The sequence below is a fragment of the Coregonus lavaretus genome (genome assembly GCF_964263955.1).
Source record: "Coregonus lavaretus genome assembly, chromosome: 38".
Taxonomy (NCBI): Eukaryota; Metazoa; Chordata; class Actinopteri; order Salmoniformes; family Salmonidae; genus Coregonus; species Coregonus lavaretus.
Genome location: NC_140025.1, coordinates 23426164 through 23444635, shown reverse-complemented (window position 1 = coordinate 23444635; position 18472 = coordinate 23426164). Strand labels below are relative to the sequence as shown.

The following is an 18472-nucleotide window of genomic DNA, read 5'->3' as shown; positions in this document are numbered from 1 at the left end:
AGGTACTGATCTGGCTATGCCATATGGCTGTGGGCTACACTAGTTCATTTAGCAGACAAGATTTGCTTAGAATTCCGTGGCATTAATCTATGTTATAGTATGAAGAATACAATTGAACAACGCTGAATAAAATATAAATATTTTCTCCAATCAATTTGAGGCAGTGCGCACATGAGGCTATTCTGTGTTGAGCGGTTAACAAAGAAATAGGTACTCTTATATGCTTAATTTAGAGTTATTAATGTAACTTTAGTTTTTTTACAAACATTGGGCTATATGTTTTGATTTGTAATACATTTTAAGGCTGCATGATGAGACTAATGATGATTTGAAAAAAGTAATGAGCTATACTCCTGTTGTAAAGAACAGCAATGTGCTTAATATTAGGAGAGTTGAGAAATAAATATAGTAGGCCTAGCCTATAGAAAGCTGATTGGATCCTCCTCTTTTTAATAGACGCCATCACTCTGTTTTCTCACGCAATTGCATAGCCTATAGAAATGTTGCGCAACATGAGCTCATGGGCTCTCAAGTGTTTGATTCGATTTTCGATTACATTTGCATTGATGTCAGTGATAAGAGGGACAATAGAGCGCTGAGTACAAGGCAGTTAGCAAGTTTGGTAGGCTACTACTGACCATGAACAGCATCAGAGCTTGGAGAAGCCGAATTACCGTGACTAAATGGTCACGTGGAATTTGACTGCCTTCATGACTCGTGACCGCCGGTGTGGCGGTAATTCGGTCACCGCAACAGCCCTAGGAACACCTTCCTAATATTGAGTTGCACCCCCCTTTTGCCCTAAGAACCACCTCAATTCGTAACCTCAATTCGTCGGGACATGGACTCTACAAGGTGTCGAAAGCATTCCACAGGGATGCTGGGTCATGTTGACTCCAATGTTTCCCACAGTTGGATGTCCTTTGGGTGGTGGACCATTCTTGATACACACACGTGAAAAACCCTGCAGCGTTGCAGTTCTTGACACACAAACCGGGGCGCCTGGCACCTACTACCATACACCTTTCAAAAGCCACTTAAATATTGTGTCTTGCCCATTCACCCTCAATGGCACACATACACAATCCATGTCTCAATTGTCTCAATTTAAAAATCCATCTTTAACCTGTCTCCTCCCCTTCATCTACACTGATTGAAGTGGATTTAACAAGTGACATCAATAAGGGTTCATAGCTTTCACCTGGATTCAACTTGTCAGTCTATGTAATGGAAAGAGCAGGTGTTCCTAATGTTTTGTATACTCAATGTATAGATAAGAGTGTGCTTGTGTGCGTGCGTTGTATATAGTGCAGTGTGTGTGTGTGTGTGTGTGTTGTGTATGTATATTGCAGTAGTGTAATTTGTAAGTCGCTCTGGATAAGAGCGTCTGCTAAATGACGTAAATGTAAATGTAAATGTGTATTCATACATTTCCTGGCTGAGGTAGTGCAGTGGTGTGTGCGGTGGTGCGGGGCGCTGGGGTCCTTGTCTCCCTCAATGCTGCTGGCAGAGCTCCAGCTGCCCCAGCTGCCGCGGCTGGCCCGCACGCTGCCCGATGAGCTGCCCGAGTCTGAGCCCGACTCGCACGCCACGCGCCGCTCCGCACACTTCCGCCGTGGGCGCACCAGACAGACACCTAGAAGAGTAATGAGGGAGAGAGATGCTGAGGACTGTGCATGCCCGTGGTCTAGCGGTAACACTCCTGGCCAGTCAAATATACTGCTCAATCCCTTCAATCCCCATGTCCATCCTTCCTACGGTTTTCCCCCTTGCCTATCTTCCCTTCTGTTTGTGTGAAATTAAAAGAAAAGAGCTGCTGAGGACTGTCCAATATTCTAAATAAAATGTAAATCTATTAACTTCATTCCCTCTCGTCTTTACCATCACATTTAATTGGGAATTCCAGTGTTTCTGAAAATGTGACAAAACTGGATCTGTCCTCTAATGTCTACCATGTCAATGTGTTGTTAAAGAAATTGCACTTTAGCACCTCCTTGTGGTCAGTCAGGTGTAAATACACTTAGAGATGTCCGGATCATCCCGACACAGCAGAAGGCTTTTTACATGATGGTTTAGGTGAGGGTTAAGGTTAGAGTTGAACTTTGGTCAAGTTAGCCACAAACTTACAGTGATAGCCACAGGTTATCAAGTGGTTGAGGGTTGTAACCATAGACGTTCCAGCTTTTTGAGTTTGTCAGGGTTTCCGTTATTCGGTAATAGCCAGCTTTTGGCCTATAAAATATGAAACCGCTTGCATGTGTGGTGACAGCGTTTTCCCGCTAACTGCATTATGGAACAAACATTCACACATAGCCTACTGCCTTCTGCACATTGCTGTGCTTATAATGTGAAGAAATAAAAGTGTATCAACATTTTCAGCTAAACGTTCTGATCTGTTGCTTCAGACTCATTGCTTTTTAAAGTTATATTTTTTATTTTTATGGAGCCTAGGCCTACTGGTTGTATGAATTTGGGATGTATCTTCCCACAACTGTCCCAAAGTATGTTTGGAATAGGTCATTTCATTCTCGACAAGCTGACCAATAGAATAGGTACACTTTTCTATCATGGGGGATAGTAGATTGACATAGGCTAGTGATTTTGCTGTTCGTTACTCATCTTGTTATAATATAAATAATATAATATGCCATTTAGCAGACGCTTTTATCCAAAGCGACTTACAGTCATGCGTGCATACATTTATTTTATTATTATTTTTGATTTTTTTTGTATATGGGTGGTCCCGGGGATCGAACCCACTACCTTGGCGTTACAAGCGCCGTGCTCTACCAGCTGAGCTACAGAGGACCACATTTGTTGGCTGAGGAAAAGTATATGTGGACAGTTATTCTAACATCTTCAAAGTGCATATTAGAATTCGGTAAGAAGGACCGCACATTGTTTCATTCTTGACTTGCATGTTCTGTTAATATTAATGACCATAATCTAAATGTGATTTCTGTCATTATGAGCACCGTGGGTGGACTAACTAATCAGCTACGCACCCAATGCATATGGGTCCGTCAAATTTCTCAAATGTCCTGTCAATTAAAAGGTTGCCGGTCAAATGTCCGCCGCCACATTTTCCTAACGGAAACCTTGGTGTGTGTGTGTGTGTGTGTGTACCCACCGTTCTGTTTGAGGGGGCTGTCGGGGTTGGGGCTGGGCTTTGGTGCGTCTGGTTTTCCTGTGGAGCAGCGGTTCCGAGTGCGTGTTCCGTTCATATTCTGTTGTTGTTCTCCCGTTCTCCACTCCGGTTCCCTCTCCTGCACTGACATCATAACCAGGCTGTGTTCTGGTAGCCTGTTGGAACAGCGAAGACCAATGTCACTTTTCAATTTCTTTACATTGAAAAGTGATTCAACAATCAACAGGGTTACAGACTTTAAACACAGCTGAATGTTCTACCATAAACGGCTAGTGGGGGTAGCTAATTAAAGTTTGATCCTTTAAAAAGCTAAATCAATCCCAAATTGAAATAAAATAAAATAAAATTCACCAATTCATTTCCTACCGAGTTAGAAAATATTAACATTAAAACATTTACTTTTGGTCAATGTACAATGGCCCTTGGTGTGAATAAGGTGCATCACATCTGTGTGGAATGAAGAGGTTCATCCCAAGTGTAGTGCAAGCACTGACTTATTGAAGATTGTCCTTTGAGTGCTGTCCATTTCATTCTCTATAGATTTTACAAACAGAATTCTGCACCAAACCATTTGTCAAGATTCTATCGATTTGAAGATGCAACGTACCCAGAAACCCCCTCTGTGTTCTTCTTGCGACTCTTCTTTGCTTTGTTGTTCCCAGCTGGGACACCAGCCTCTGTCTTCTCTGCCTTCTTCCTCTGGCTTTTGCCATCCTCTCTGGTCTGGAGGGAGAGAGAACAAGAGAAAGATTGAATTCACATTTCCACTCTGTACTGAAGTACTACTTAGATTGCACACCAACAAAATCTCTAAAGAGCTGTAGGAGAAACCAGGCTACAAGCATCAATCAGAGCAAGCTATCAAATAAAACCAAGTAATAGCCAATTGATCACCCTGTGTGTCTCTCTCACCTCTAGCTCAGAGTTGTCCCTTTTCTCTCTTGTGTCCCTCTTCTCTGGAAACTGCGAATGTGTACGGTGGTCGCACCCTTTCTCTGTCACGGGGCTGCACAGCAGGAGACCTGGTCGGGGGCCCGGGCCCACAGTGACATTGTCGCAGAAGCCGGCCTGCGTTTCCACGGGAAACATAACCGCCGCTGGCCCCTTGCTGTCCTCCCAATGGGCGGCGCTCTGTGGGGGGGCTTCCTTAAAGTGCTGTGTCATTGTTTTCTTAACGTCGATCGGACAGAGGAACGTGGGCTCATTGTTGTTGCAGGCGTCCGTGCTCAGGTCGGGGTCCAGGGTTCCCAGGTCAGGCATTAGGTCTAGTTCCCGCTCTTCCTCAGTCGCCATGGCTGCCGTCGCCGCTGTGGCGGAGGAGCAGCTTTTGTACTTGCCGTAGTAAACGGACACCTTGTGTTTCTTCTGTGGCTGGGACGGGGTGGTGGAGGCACCCTTCTTGGAGGTGGAGGAGGAGGAGGAGGAGGAAGAGGAAAAGGGCTGGGGCCGAGGGGTGGAGCCATTGGCCACCGCCGGGGAGCCACGGCCCTTTCCTTTGTCAGAGTTGTGGCAGGTGTCCACGTAGGTCTTGCAGCTGCCCTTCATTTTACTGGACACGGACAACAACAAAACAACCAGTTAGAGAATGTGTATGTGTAAACCCATATCAGTGCATTATCACCTGCTAATCAAATGGGTGACAAGCTTCATTTAAAGAACAAAATCAGTTCAGTTCTTCAACAGGTTTATGTAGATAACGTGCAGCTACTTTTACAACATGGTTGATGGAACACTTGTACTGGAGTGTTATATCAAATACCACCAAAACATCTAACTTTAATAACCATTTATATTGGCAATTAGCCATGTAAAACTGTTGATTTTATGTACAAATATTTGATTGGAAACAGGTCTCTTGTAAAATATATTTTTAATTCCAAAGAGTCTTACTTGACTCCGTTGGGGGTGATGTTGTTGACGGGGCCGTTGTCCCGTGACAGGACAGAGTTGTGGTTGCTCCGGGGGGTGGGGCTGGAGAACTGAGTCAGGATGTACTGGGCCTGCTGGAAAGCCATCAGACAAACGCCCGCCAGGGAGAAGCTGATAGGAGAGAGATGATATGGCCGGTTATTCATTGGTGATACCAGTGCTAACAAATTGAAATTCTGGAAAAGAAATGTCAACATATTGATTTAAAAGGGCAAACTGCATTTCAGACAGGATTGGGAAGACTGTGGGAACAAGCCATAACTTTGGGGCAGTTTGAGACTTCACAGAAAGAAGTACACACTGGTAATCTGGTTGGGGAGTCAAAAGCCATTGTCTTTCAACCTGAAATCACTTACAGACCGGTACATTTTAGTGGCAGTGTTTGATTTCTGTAAAAAATAAAATGCATGAAGCTGTGTACGACATTGGATCTTCATCACCCAAAGATGGCACTGGTGTAGGCGTCTCGGGGTGGCACTGACCAGGTGAAGATGAGGGTGACCACCCAGAAGGTCTCCTCCCAGCTGGGGCCGGGCACCACCTGGGCACAAAGGGGCAGCATGTGGTGGGGCAGCGTCACGTTGAGGGTGAAGGGGAACGATGAGCCGCGGGACGTCACCAGGGTCAGGTCCCGGATCACCCAGGACGACGTGAAGTCTGGAGTGAACCTGGAGGAGGCAGAGAGGGGTGAAGAGAGAGAGGGAGTTGGGGAGAGAAAATGATAGAGGAGGGGGTGGAAAAGGAGAGAGGAGGGGGTGGAAAAGGAGAGAGGGAGAAGGTGGAGTAAGACAAGGGAAGGGAGAACGTGGAGTAAGAGAAGGGGAGAGAGAGAGAGATGAAGGGGAAGGGGGAAAAGTGGAGGGTGAAAAGGAAGTGGGGGAGATTACGAGAAGGGGAGAGAGAGAAGACAACCAGAGAGGGAAGAAAGAGGGGGAAGTGGAGAGAAAGAGAAGATGAGATAGAGAAAAAAGTTGAGACAGGGGGAAAGGAGAGAAGGAGATGAGGTCCCAAAAAAAATCTCATTATTGACTGAACAATACAAACGTCTTGATGTTTGCGTTCGGACTTAATACACAAATGTTAGATCTATTTTTCTTTCATTACTTTACTTTTTGTACCCTTCACTTGAAAGTAACCTGACGCATGTACACTGCTGCTGAGTTAACACAAAATATGTTCACATAAAAAAGGTACAACAACCATCTGCATCCATTCTTCCTACATTTGACTTACGCAATGGTGATCTCGGACGAGGAGTTGTGGTCCAGGCTGAATGACCTGCACTGCAGCACCTCGAAGCCGAAGCCCTGGCACTTGTAGCCGTTGATGTTCATGGACATGACCGTTAGGGGAAGCTCCCCGGCGTTCTCCACCTTGAAGCTCTTCCGGATTGCAAACAGAGGCTTGTTGGTGTGCAGGCCTGGTAGGAAGATGGGAGGGAGTATTTTTTGTTTGATGCATAAAGAACTTAGGAAATAAATGAAAGTAATCAGCCACACACTCTTAAGAACAGTAGAGCAAGACAAAGGCTGAGTCCCAAATGGCACCCTATTCCTTTTATAACACTACTTTTGACCAAGGTCCCTACTTTTGACCAATTACTTCCCTATAAAGGGAATAGGGTGACATTTGGTACGCCACCAATGATTAATTAGCCGAGGTAGGAGAACACACAGATAAGACACGCTAAATTTGCCCGTTTTCACAAAAATTCTGCTTTGTGCCATTAAAAGGAGTTTATTATAGGATGTAAAATATGACAGGTTGTACAGCAGAACTACCACCACTAATAGTAAGGCAATGATTAAATAGACTAGTTTTAAATTCAAGGGCCTTATAATTGAGTTTGAATTCCAAATTGGATATCCTACCAATTAACCTGAAAGGTATTGAATTCTATTTGCCATTACTATGAAGTACCATCATTTCCCTTGACTAATGAACTGTATTAGTAATGCATTCAAATATTGTTAAACATCTAATAAGTTCTAGCTATATACAGTACATATGCTGCCCTCAAATTCAATATAATCAAACCCTATCATATATTTTTGAGTAGTAACACACTGATTGTTGTGATTGCCACTAGGAGCATAAAATAGATTTTATCTCAATGAGAGAATGGTGGATAAATGATCAAATGAACTGAGTGGTTGGCTCACCGTCTCGGCACTCCATGAGTGTGGACTGAGGGACATTGAAGCGTAATGAGGCCCCGGGGCCTGGCAGCTTGCCCCCAACCCTCAGCAGCTCCTTGGCCCCATGGCCCCGCACCGTCACCATGTCAAACACTGTCAGGTTGTTCCTGAGACCGAGAGAGGCCAAGAGAGAAAAAGAAAGAGAGAGAGCGAGAAAGAGAAAGTAAGTCTCTAGACTCAGCTCCCCGACTTCCACTTCCTCACGCTCCAACAGCAGAGTGACAGACGAGACTTGAAAAGAATGGCAACTCGAGACTAGACGTTCACCAATGCAGCGAGTCACCAAAACTGACACACAGGACATGGCACCATACTCAAATCTGGCAAACGTCATTAAAATACCTGGTGCCATCTAGTTTGGCTACATTTTTGACAAAAACAACCACAAATGTGGAATAATATCACGTAAAAAGCAATGTGTTCGCATAGTACTGCAATAACAACTAGTGTAATATCAGTGCTAATATCAAAATCTTGCATGCACGAGAGACTACAACTACTGGCAACAACTGGGGGGAATTATTCACAGTACTGTTTATATGGTCATTTTGCCTTTGTATGTACATGACAATATGAATATCAGAATACTATTTCTAAGAACATGTGTCAAAATGTAGAGGTGTACTTCATAGTGTACCTGATGAGCAGGATGGTGGTGGTGGGTTTGTGTTCGGAGGGGGTGAACACCACAGCCACCTCCCTGCTCTCCCAAGGCTGGAGGAGGAGACGCAGGACTCCATCTCCCTTCACATTCTCACCCCCCTGCAGACAACACAGAGGGTGAGGGTTAGCAGAAATTGTTAATATATCACTGCATAGCACACTTTATATAGCAAGGATTATTCAACTGGTCAGCTGAAACACTTCTGGGGTCGTCTGTATCAAGCATATCAAGAGTAGGAGTGCTGATCTAGGATCAGGTCTTCCCTGTCCATGAAACCTTATTCATTTTGATCTAAAAGGGCTGAGACGCTTGATACATACGGCCCCTGGCTTTCATTCTCTACTAATCATGGACCGATTCAGACCTGGGACACCAGGTGAGAAGCCAATGATTGAAGACTGCATTGGTTTCCCCATAACTAGAGCAGTGTTTCTCAATCCATTCCTGGGGGGGGGAGGGGGGGGGGGGGGGAGGGACGACCCCAGGAGGTTCACATATTTGTGCTAGCCCAGCACTAACCTGGATTCCCTAGGAGTGAATTGAGAAAATCTGAGCTGGAGTGTCAAAAGGCAGGAATTACTAAAACACATGCATCAAAATGCAATAAGGACCAAAGAATAATGCAATAAAAAGACAGTGAATGTCCGCTCAATGTTTGCTGCAGAGCTAGTGACTTAGCAAGCCATCCACCGTAGGTCAATAAAATACCACACTTGGGAGCAGCAAACAATGAGCTCTCAAACATTTCCTGTCATTTCATTATAATCCATTCCCGCCCTAGGTGAAGTTTCCCCTAGGTACAGATCCAGAATCAGCTTCCCCTCCGCCAGTCCTAACCTTAACCATTAATGGGTGAAATGTGAAACTGACCCAAGATCAGCGTCTAGGGACAGTATCACCCTACACTAGGGCTTGGAATTGCCAGGGACCTCACGATACGATATTACAATACACGATACTGTATATGTATCACGACTATGTATTGCGATTCGATACTGTGATTTTATTGTGATTCGATGTTCCAGAGATATTGCTCACATATGTTTGCTGCAGAGAAATGAGAGAGCCATGAGAAAACAAGTTTTAAAAAGAAGATGGAAAACAAGCTATAGGAAGAGAAATACCAGTTTTGGCGCAGGTACAGCCGACTAGCGCTAGCTTACGTTAACTACCTAGCAATTTATATATAAAATCAGCAAAAATAATATCGCTATACTCTACTGTATCGATTCTTTCCCCCCATCCCTACCCTACACCTAATACATTACAGCAGCCCCAGTCCCATTGTCAGACAGTGGAACAGACAAACTACATTTCCCAGAATGCACAACATCCTTACCTTGTGCTGTGCAGGCAGCAGAGTGAACTCTGTAGTGCTGATGTTGACAGAGAGGGGGCTGATGTTGAACCTGGAGAAACAGGGGAGAGAGTAGGAGGCCAAACAGTGAGACGCCTCATCAATAACACCTATAAGGGACGCTCAGAGCTAACTGGTAAGAAACTGCAATGTTAAAGGGGCAGTTCTGTCTAAAATCAACTGATGTTTAAGTGAACTGTCCCTTTAAGGAGTTGGAAACTAATGCGAAGGAATTTTTACAATAGTCTGAAGTGACTTTCCATTCCTTCCTCTGCGCTGATCTCAAAACGTAGGATAGGCGAAAGCGATTTGGTCCAGTTGTTTCACTTCAGTGCAGATTAAGGAAAGGAGACGAGGAGAGGAAGCCACTATAGACTATTGAGACGCACCCAAGGGAGTGCATCTCCTGTGCAACTAACGGTGAGGGGAGGTGTTCTTGGGTTCGTACCATTTGGTGAGGAGGTCAAGGGCTTCCAGGGGGGCCGGGTACAGGGAGAGGGCTCTGATCTCCACAGAGACCACAGAGGAGGAGGGGTTCTTCAGAGTCAGCAGCTTAACCTAGGGGAAAAGTTCAAAGTTCAAAAGATGTATTGTACATTGACATTTGTATTTGGTTTCCATGGCTCACAGCTGACACATAACATAACAAGACATTGCATTACACAGACAGCGTAATGGAAAAGCATTCTAATGTTAAAAGTGAAGATTGCATTTATTTTTTATATCTCAAATCCACAAACTGCTGCAGGTGAATAGTTGACTTGAAGTACCACAGAGCTATTCAACTATTAGTGTGAGATAAAAACATGTTTGGGTTACCTTGCTTTCATTGACAGGGATAGCACCAAAGTCTAGAGGTGACGAGGTCTCCGCTGGTAGTCTGGGCCACCTTTGGCGAACAGAAGAAAATAGGAACTGTAGATGTGTTGTGTGTAGCCCACTGCCATTATAAGTGATATGTGTTAGAGTGACTAGATAACATATAAGTGACTGAATGAAGTGAAAAATGGTGTGTGTGTGTGTGTGGCCCACCCGCCCTCATACGTGTGTGTATGTGTAGGAGTGACTAGATATAGAGTAAATTAGTGAAGTGAACAACCGTGTGTGTCTCACCTGCAGGGCAGCTGGTCTTTGCGGCTTTGCCAGCGAGTGCAGAGCTCCGAGGCCAGTCTGCTGTCCAGCATCCAGGAGGAGGAGTCTGAGAGGAGAGCGCGCTGCCACTGGACACGACCTGGAAACACCCATACAACACAGCCTGAGTGGACCACACATGCGCAGACTGAAAATATCAGTCAAACACACACACTGTGCCAACAGCAGATACCACTGACTCATGCATGTACGCCACAAGCGCGCGCGCACGTCTCACCTGCTTCTGACAGTCTGAGGGGACATGGTCGGCCACACTCCCCCTCCGCTTCAAACACAACATCACCCTGCTGGAGAGGGAACACACAAAACAAACTCCCATTAGAGAACACACTCCCAGTTATTTTTGGCTGGATGAATGTCATATCAATATAATTTCGTTTGACTGTGTCAACTTGAAAAGAGAGATGCCCTCTACAGAGTGGATGTGCAGGAAGAGAATATATACACACACAAAGTGCATTCGGAAAGTATTCAGACCCCTTGACATTACAGCCTTATTCTAAAATTGATTAAATTGTCCCCCCCCCCCTCATCAATCTACACACAATGCCCCATAATGACAAAGAAAAAACTTGTTTTTAGAATTAAAAACTGAAATATAAATTTAATTCAGAACCTTTACTCAGTAATTTGTTGAAGCACCTTTGGCAGCGATTACAGCTTTGAGTCTTCTTTGGTATGACGCTACAAGCTTGGCACACCTGTATTTGGGGAGTTTCTCCCATTTTTCTCTGCAGATCCTCTCAAGCTCTGTCAGGTTGGATGGGAGCGTCGCTGCACCCCAGTCTGAGGTCCTGAGCACTCTGGAGTAGGTTTTCATGAAGGATGTCCCTGTACTTTGCTTCGTTCATCTTTCCCTTGATCCTGACTTGTCTCCCAGTCCCTGCTGCTGAAAAACATCCTCACAGCATGATGCTGCCACCACCATGCTTCACCTTAGGGATGGTACCAGGTTTCCTCCAGACGTGACGCTTGGCATTCAGGCCAAAGAGTTCAATCTTGGTTTCTTCAGACCAGAGAATCTTTTTTCTCATGGTCTGAGAGCCCTTCAGGTGCCTTTTGGCAAACTCCAAGCGGAGGGGCTTCCATCTGGCCACTCTACCATAAAGGCCTGACTGGTAGAGTGCTGCAGAGATGGTTGTCCTTCTGGAAGGTTCCTCCCATCTCCACAGAGGAACTCTGAAGCTCTGTCAGAGTGACCATCGGGTTCTTGGTCACCTCCCTGACCAAGGCCCTTCTCCCCCAATTGCTCAGTTTGGCCGGGCGGCCAGCTCTAGGAAGAGTCTTGGTGGTTCAAAACTTCTTCCATTTAAGAATTATGGAGGCCACTGTGGGGACCTTCTTGGGGACCTTAAATGATGCAGACATTTTTTGGTACCCTTCCCCAGATCTGTGCCTCAACACAATCCTGTCTCGGAGCTCTATGGACAATTTCTTCGACCACATGGCTTGGTTTTTGCTCTGACATGCACTGTCAACTGTGGGACCTTATATAGACAGGTGTGTGCCTTTCCAAATCATGTCCAATCAATTTAATTTACCACAGGTGGACTCCAAGTTGTAGAAACATCAAGGGTGATCAATGGGAACAGGATGCACCTGGGCTCAATTTCGATTCTCATAGCAAAGGGTCTGAATACTTATGTAAATATTTTTTTGTGCAAAAATGTATACAAACCTGTTTTCGATTTGTCATTATGGGGTATTGTGTGTAGATTAAATTTTTATTTATTTAATCAATTTTAGAATAAGGCTGTAACGTAACAAAATGTGGAAAAAGTGAAGGGGTCTGAATACTTTCCGAATGCACTGTATACACAAACTCAGCAAAAAAAGAAACATCCCCTTTTCAGGACCCTGTCTTTCAAAGATAATTTGTAAAAATCCAAAAAACTTCACAGATCTTCATTGTAAAGGGTTTAAACACTGTTTCACGTGCTTGTTCAATGACCCATAAACAATTAAATGAACATGCACCTGTGGAACGGTCGTTAAGACACTAACAGCTTACAGACGGTAGGCAATTAAGGTCACAGTTATGAAAACTTAGGACAATAGAGAGGCCTTTCTACTGACTCTGAAAAACACCAAAAGAAAGATGCACAGGGTCCCTGCTCATCTGCGTGAACGTGCCTTAGGCATGCTGCAAGGAGGCATGAGGACTGCAGATGTGGCCAGGGCAATAAATTGCAATGTCCGTACTGTGAGACGCCTAAGACAGCGCTACAGGGAGACAGGACGGACAGCTGATCGTCCTCGCAGTGGCAGACCACGTGTAACAACACCTGCACAGGATCGGTACATCCGAACATCACACCTGCGGGACAGGTACAGGATGGCAACAACAACTGCCCGAGTTACACCAGGAACGCACAATCCCTCCATCAGTGCTCAGACAGTCCGCAATAGGCTGATAGAGGCTGGACTGAGGGCTTGTAGGCCTATTGTTAGGCAGGTCCTCACCAGACATCAGCGGCAACAACGTCGCCTATGGGCACAAACCCACCGTCGCTGGACCAGACAGGACTGGCAAAAAGTGCTCTTCACTAACGAGTCGCGGTTTTGTCTCACCAGGGGTGATGGCCGGATTTGCGTTTATCATAGAAGGAATGAGCGTTACACCGAGGCCTGTACTCTGGAGCGGGATCGATTTGGAGGTGAAGGGTCCGTCACTTCTGGGACCTGTTGGATCGGAGGGTGAGGGCTAGGGCCATTCCCCCCAGAAATGTCCGGGAAACTTGCAGGTGCCTTGGTGGAAGAGTTGGTTAACATCTCACAGCAAGAACTGGCAAATCTGGTGCAGTCCATGAGGAGGAGATGCACTGCAGTACTTAATGCAGCTGGTGGCCACACCAGATACTGACTGTTTTGATTTTGACCCCCCCTTTGTTCAGGGACACATTATTCAATTTCTGTTAGTCACGTCTGTGGAACTTGTTCAGTTTATGTCTCAGTTGTTGAATCTTGTTATGTTCATACAAATATTTACACATGTTAAGTATGCTGAAAATAAACGTAGTTGTTAGTGAGAGGACGTTTCTTTTTGCTGAGTTTATATGCACATACACACTGTACTGTAGTACATAGGGATCAGAACACAGGAGTGAGTGAGCAGATTATAAACATTAGTATAGAGATCAGAACAATGTACAGTAATAGTGTAAAGTGTGGTTATTCGTGATTGTAGTAGTATGTAATAGACAGTTGTCTATGGCAGTGTTTCTCAGTCCGGGGCCTGTATTCAAAAGGCATCTCAGCGTATGAGTGCTGATCTAGAATCTGTCCATATAATCTTATTCATTATGATATAAAAGGCTAAATCAGCACTCCTACTCTTTGTGGACACGGGCCCTGGTCCTGGGGTCCCAAAGAGGTGCACATCTTTGTTTTTGTCCTAGCACTACACACCTGATTACACTAATGAACTCATCATCAAACCTTTGATTAGTGGAATCAGGCATGTAGTTCTAGGGCAAAAACTAAAATGTGCACTCCTTTATTAAGAAACGCTGGTCTATGGAGAGTATGGAGGATTGTGTATGCAGACAGTCATTGGTAGTATTACCTTGGCCAGGGTGGAGTGAAAGTGGAGGGGTAGTTTCAGGGCAAGACCCAGGCCAGTGGTCAAGGAGAGCGTGGAGAGCAGGTTTAGGGGCAGGCTCCTGTTGAGGAGCTGCAGGGAGAGGAGCCGCCAGCAGCCACCCTGGGGCACTGACACCGCCCCGTTGAAGTTGACCACCTTGACGCACGGGGGGCAGACGGTCAGCAGGAGATTCAACTGATTCAACTGTAACTACGCAGATTTTATTACCTCATATTTTAACCTGGGAAACCAAGCCTGTGAAATTTTGAGAGGCTGAGTTGAGCGCCTGTACCAATCTGTATTTAAAAAGGCAAACTACTTTTGCACATCGCTTTCGGGCTGAACTTTGACATTTCTATCGAGTTGACCTTTATCAATAACTTCTGGTCGACTTCATAGAAATGTCAACATTTGTATGATGTAGCTATCTTCTGAGATGCTAAGCGCAACTACAAAAAAAGACCACCACCCCTACCTTGAATAAGCCCTGGGACTCTGGGGAGAGGGTGGCGTCCTGGACGGTGAGGGGGAAGTGGAGAGTGTTGGACAGCCACAGGTCCACGTGGTCTGCCCCCCACTGCCTCACCTGGAAGAGACTAGACAGCTCCAACCCCCTAGAGAGAGAGGAGGGACAACCATTGAAAGTGCTCTATAGGAGTGAGAGGCACTCTGTCTCTTGAATTGTGTTGATAATGTAACACCCATTCACTACATTCTCTAGAGATGTTTTGTTATCTGGATTTTATACTTTATAAATAAAAACAGAACATAAAAGTCATCCTCTAACACACCTTGAGGGTAGAAAATACAATTGAATGCTCCATTTGAGCAGAGTATCTGTATGGTCTTACCTGTGTGTGATGTGGAAGCCAGGGAAAGTGTTCACTGTGTGATTCCCCAGGACCTGTAGGCTAATATGACTGGAGCATCTTCTACCCTGACCTGGCAGAGACCCTGCTGAACACAGTCATAACATTTGATTTTAAAGTAGGAGGTTCTTGACAGTAGATAGCAATTACGTTCCAGCTAAATTAGGACAGTTGTATTTTTCATAGTGATAGCAGCTAAATACATATCTAGAATGGCATAAATGTCCCTTCAGAAAGTATTCATACCCCTTGTCTTATTACACATTGTGTTACAGCCTGAATTCAAAATTGATTAAATAGATGTTTTTGTTCTTAGAGATTTTAGCAAATGTATTGAAAATGAAATACAGAAATATCTAATTTACGTAAGTATTCACACCCATGAGTCAATACTTTGTAGACGCACCTTTGGCGGCGATTACAGCTTTGAGTTGTCTTGGGTATGTCTGTATCAGCTTTACATATCTGGATTTGGGGATTTTCTCACATTCTTCCTTGCAGATTTTCTCAAGATGGGGAATGGAGGTGAACAGCAAGCTTCAAGTCTTTCCACAGATTTTCAATGGGATTCAAGTCTGGGCTTTGGCTGGGTCACTCAAGAACTTTCACATTCTTGTTCTGAAGCCATTCCAGCGTTGCTTTGGCTGTATGCTTGGGGTCATTATCCTATTGGAACGTAAATCTTCGCCACAGTCTAAGGTAATTTGCACTCTGAAGCAGGTTCTCATCCAGGATTTTCCTGTATTTGGCTCCATCCACTGTTCCCTCTATCCTTACCAGTCTCCCAGTCCCTGCCGCTGAAAAGCATCCCCATAGAATGATGCTGCCACCACCATGCTTCACGGTAGGGATGGTGTTAGACAGGTGATGATCTGTGCCTGGTTTTCTCCAGACATAGCCATTCAGGCTAAACAGTTCAAATTTTGTCTAATGAGACCACAGAATCTTTTGCCTTATGTTCGGTATTTCACGTCACTTTTTTGCAAACTCCAGGCATGCTGTCATGTGCCATTTTCTCAGGAGTGGCTTCCGTCCGGCCACTCTCCCATAAAGCCCAGATTAGTGAAGTGCTGTAGAGACTGTTGTCCTTCTGGCAGGTTCTTCCATCTCAGCCAAGGAACTCTGTAGTTCTGTCAGAGTGGTCATTGGGTTCTTGGTCACCTCCCTGACCAAGGTCCTTCTTGATCGGTTGATCAGTTTGGTCAGATGGCCAGCTTTAGGCAGAGTCTGGGTAGTTCCATATTTTTTCAATTTCCCAATGATGGAGACCACACTCTAGAAATTATTTTATACCCTTCCCCAGATATACGCCTCATCACAATTCTCTCGGAGTATAGTTTCTGCTCTGACATGCACTGTCAACTGGGCTTGGGTGATATCCAGTTTGTCATACCTTCATACCAACCTTGTGCCATACCTGGATATTTGGTAATACCAGCACTGAACACAAGGATCGCTATTTCTAAACCCCACTGAGCCTTTGTAATCCGAAGGTTAGCAATGCTAACAAGTACATGTAGAATCCCATAGAGGATGCTAACTAAATGCTAATGAGCGCATTGTGAACAATTTATACAAGATATCTAGCTGGCAAACGTTGAGTTGTGAATTCCATACTGTAACTAGATCACCTAGCACATGCTGCACAACAGTGAGTGACTCACAAGACTCCAGTCTCTCGTCGTTGTGTGCTTGTAAACAAACACCACGTGACTGGGGACTACCGGTAAGCTTCATAATTCAAAATTATGTGACAGGTGAAATGGAAAATGCAATCTTCTTTATCTCAACATAGTTGACTGCAGGTATTTACTTAAATTGCTACAAATATTCAAATGAAAACTTCAAAGAAATAGTTAACGGTATTGAAAAACCATCCTGTGGCTATTTACAAATACTGAGCAATCGGGGGAGAAGGGCCTTGGTCAGGGAGGTGACCAAGAACCTGATGGTCACTCTGACAGAGCTCTAGATTTCCTCTGTGGAGATGGGAGAACCTTCCAGAAGGACAACCATCTCTGAAGCACTCCACCAAATCAGGCCTTTAGAGTGGCCAGACGGAAGCCACTCCTCAGTAAAAGGCACATGACAGCCCGCTTGGAGTTTGCCAAAAGGCACCTAAAGACTCTCAGACCATGAGAAACAAGATTCTCTAATCTGATGAAACCAAGATTAAACTATTTGGCCTGAATGCCAAGCGTCACGTATGGAGGAAACCTGGCACCCTCCCTACGGTGAAGCATGGTGGTGGCAGCATCATGCTGTGTTGATGTTTTTCATTGGCAGGCACTGGGAGACTAGTCAGGCTAGAGGCAAAGATGAACGGAGCAAAGCACAGAGAGATCCTTGATGAAAACCTGCTCCAGAGCTAAGGGCTGCATCCAGGCACTCCACGTTGCGTTGTTATCAAAACATCACGCCAGGGTAGGCCTACATGAAACACAACCCTTATTTTAAGTGTTTCTAAAATCCCCTATGGGAAAAAATGTATGGTGGAAAAACGATTGGAACCATTTCCCTGTTTGATCGCTAGGTTTTATGGGTATTAAGACTCATACTATGGTACTCTATGATGACTTTAAAACAGTTAGAGTTTAATGGTTGTGATAGGAGAAAACTAAGGATGGATCAACAACATTGCAGTTACTAACCTAATTGACAAAGTGAAAAGGAAGCCTGTAAAGAATAAAAATATTCCAAAACATGCATCCTGTTTGTAACAAGGCACTAATGTAATACTGCTAAAAAATATGGCAAAGCAATCAATTTTTTGTCCTGAATACAAAGTGTTATGTTTGGGGCATATCCAATACAGTAGTACTGTGTACCACTCTCCATATTTTCAAGCATAGTGGTGGCTGCATCATGTTATGGGTATGCTTATAAATCGCTAAAGACTTGGGAGTTTTTCAGGATATAAAAAAATAAAAACGTAATGGGCGCTAAGCACAGGCAAAACCCTAGAGGAAAACCTGGTTCAGTCTGTTTTCCACCAGACACTGGGAGATTAATTTACCTTTCAGCAGGACAATAACCTAAAACACAAGGCAAAATCTACAATGGAGTTGCTTACCAAGAAGACAGTAAATGTTCCTCAGTGGTCGAGTTACAGTTTTGACTTAAATCTACTTGAAAATCTATGGCAAGATCTGAAAATGGTTGTCTAGCAATGATCAACAACGAATTTGACAGAGTTTGAAGAATTTTGAAAATAATACTTGGGCAATATATGGGCAAGTGTGGAAAGCTCTTAGAGACTTACAGCTGTAAATCACTGCCAAATCGGTTTCTACAAAGTATTGACTCTGGGATGTGAATACTTATGTAAATGACATTTCTGTATTTCATTTTCAACAACTTTGCAAAATTGTCTAGAAACATGTTTTCACTTTGTCATTATGGGGTATTGTGCATAGATGGGTGAAAAAAAGCACTTTAAACCATTTTGATTTCAGGCTGTAACAACAAAATGTGGTATAAGTCAAGGGGTATGAATACTTTCTGAAGGCACTGTACTACAACTCCTTGGGCCTTATTGCTTAAATATATACACACACACACACACACACACA

At 44.4% G+C, this 18472-nt stretch overlaps 1 protein-coding gene across 2 annotated transcripts in view; it reads right to left on the bottom strand.

Annotated features, from left to right (window-relative positions):
• Positions 1-18472, bottom strand: part of tmem131l (transmembrane 131 like) — an 84165-nt gene that overhangs the window by 11137 nt on the left and 54556 nt on the right. The window contains exons 12-28 of one of the 2 annotated variants that reach the window (XM_084155014.1): positions 14883-14988; positions 14507-14645; positions 14014-14187; positions 10666-10735; positions 10410-10527; positions 10116-10185; positions 9745-9854; positions 9279-9348; positions 7913-8037; positions 7240-7382; positions 6311-6497; positions 5560-5745; positions 5039-5188; positions 4061-4697; positions 3756-3871; positions 3131-3303; positions 1430-1636 (exon numbers count right to left, since the gene is read on the bottom strand). In XM_084155014.1, coding sequence (XP_084011140.1) covers positions 1430-1636; positions 3131-3303; positions 3756-3871; positions 4061-4697; positions 5039-5188; positions 5560-5745; positions 6311-6497; positions 7240-7382; positions 7913-8037; positions 9279-9348; positions 9745-9854; positions 10116-10185; positions 10410-10527; positions 10666-10735; positions 14014-14187; positions 14507-14645; positions 14883-14988 — 2781 coding nt within the window. The remainder of the gene's footprint in view (positions 1-1429; positions 1637-3130; positions 3304-3755; positions 3872-4060; positions 4698-5038; positions 5189-5559; positions 5746-6310; positions 6498-7239; positions 7383-7912; positions 8038-9278; positions 9349-9744; positions 9855-10115; positions 10186-10409; positions 10528-10665; positions 10736-14013; positions 14188-14506; positions 14646-14882; positions 14989-18472) is intronic. The other variant, XM_084155015.1, reaches the window with a different exon arrangement.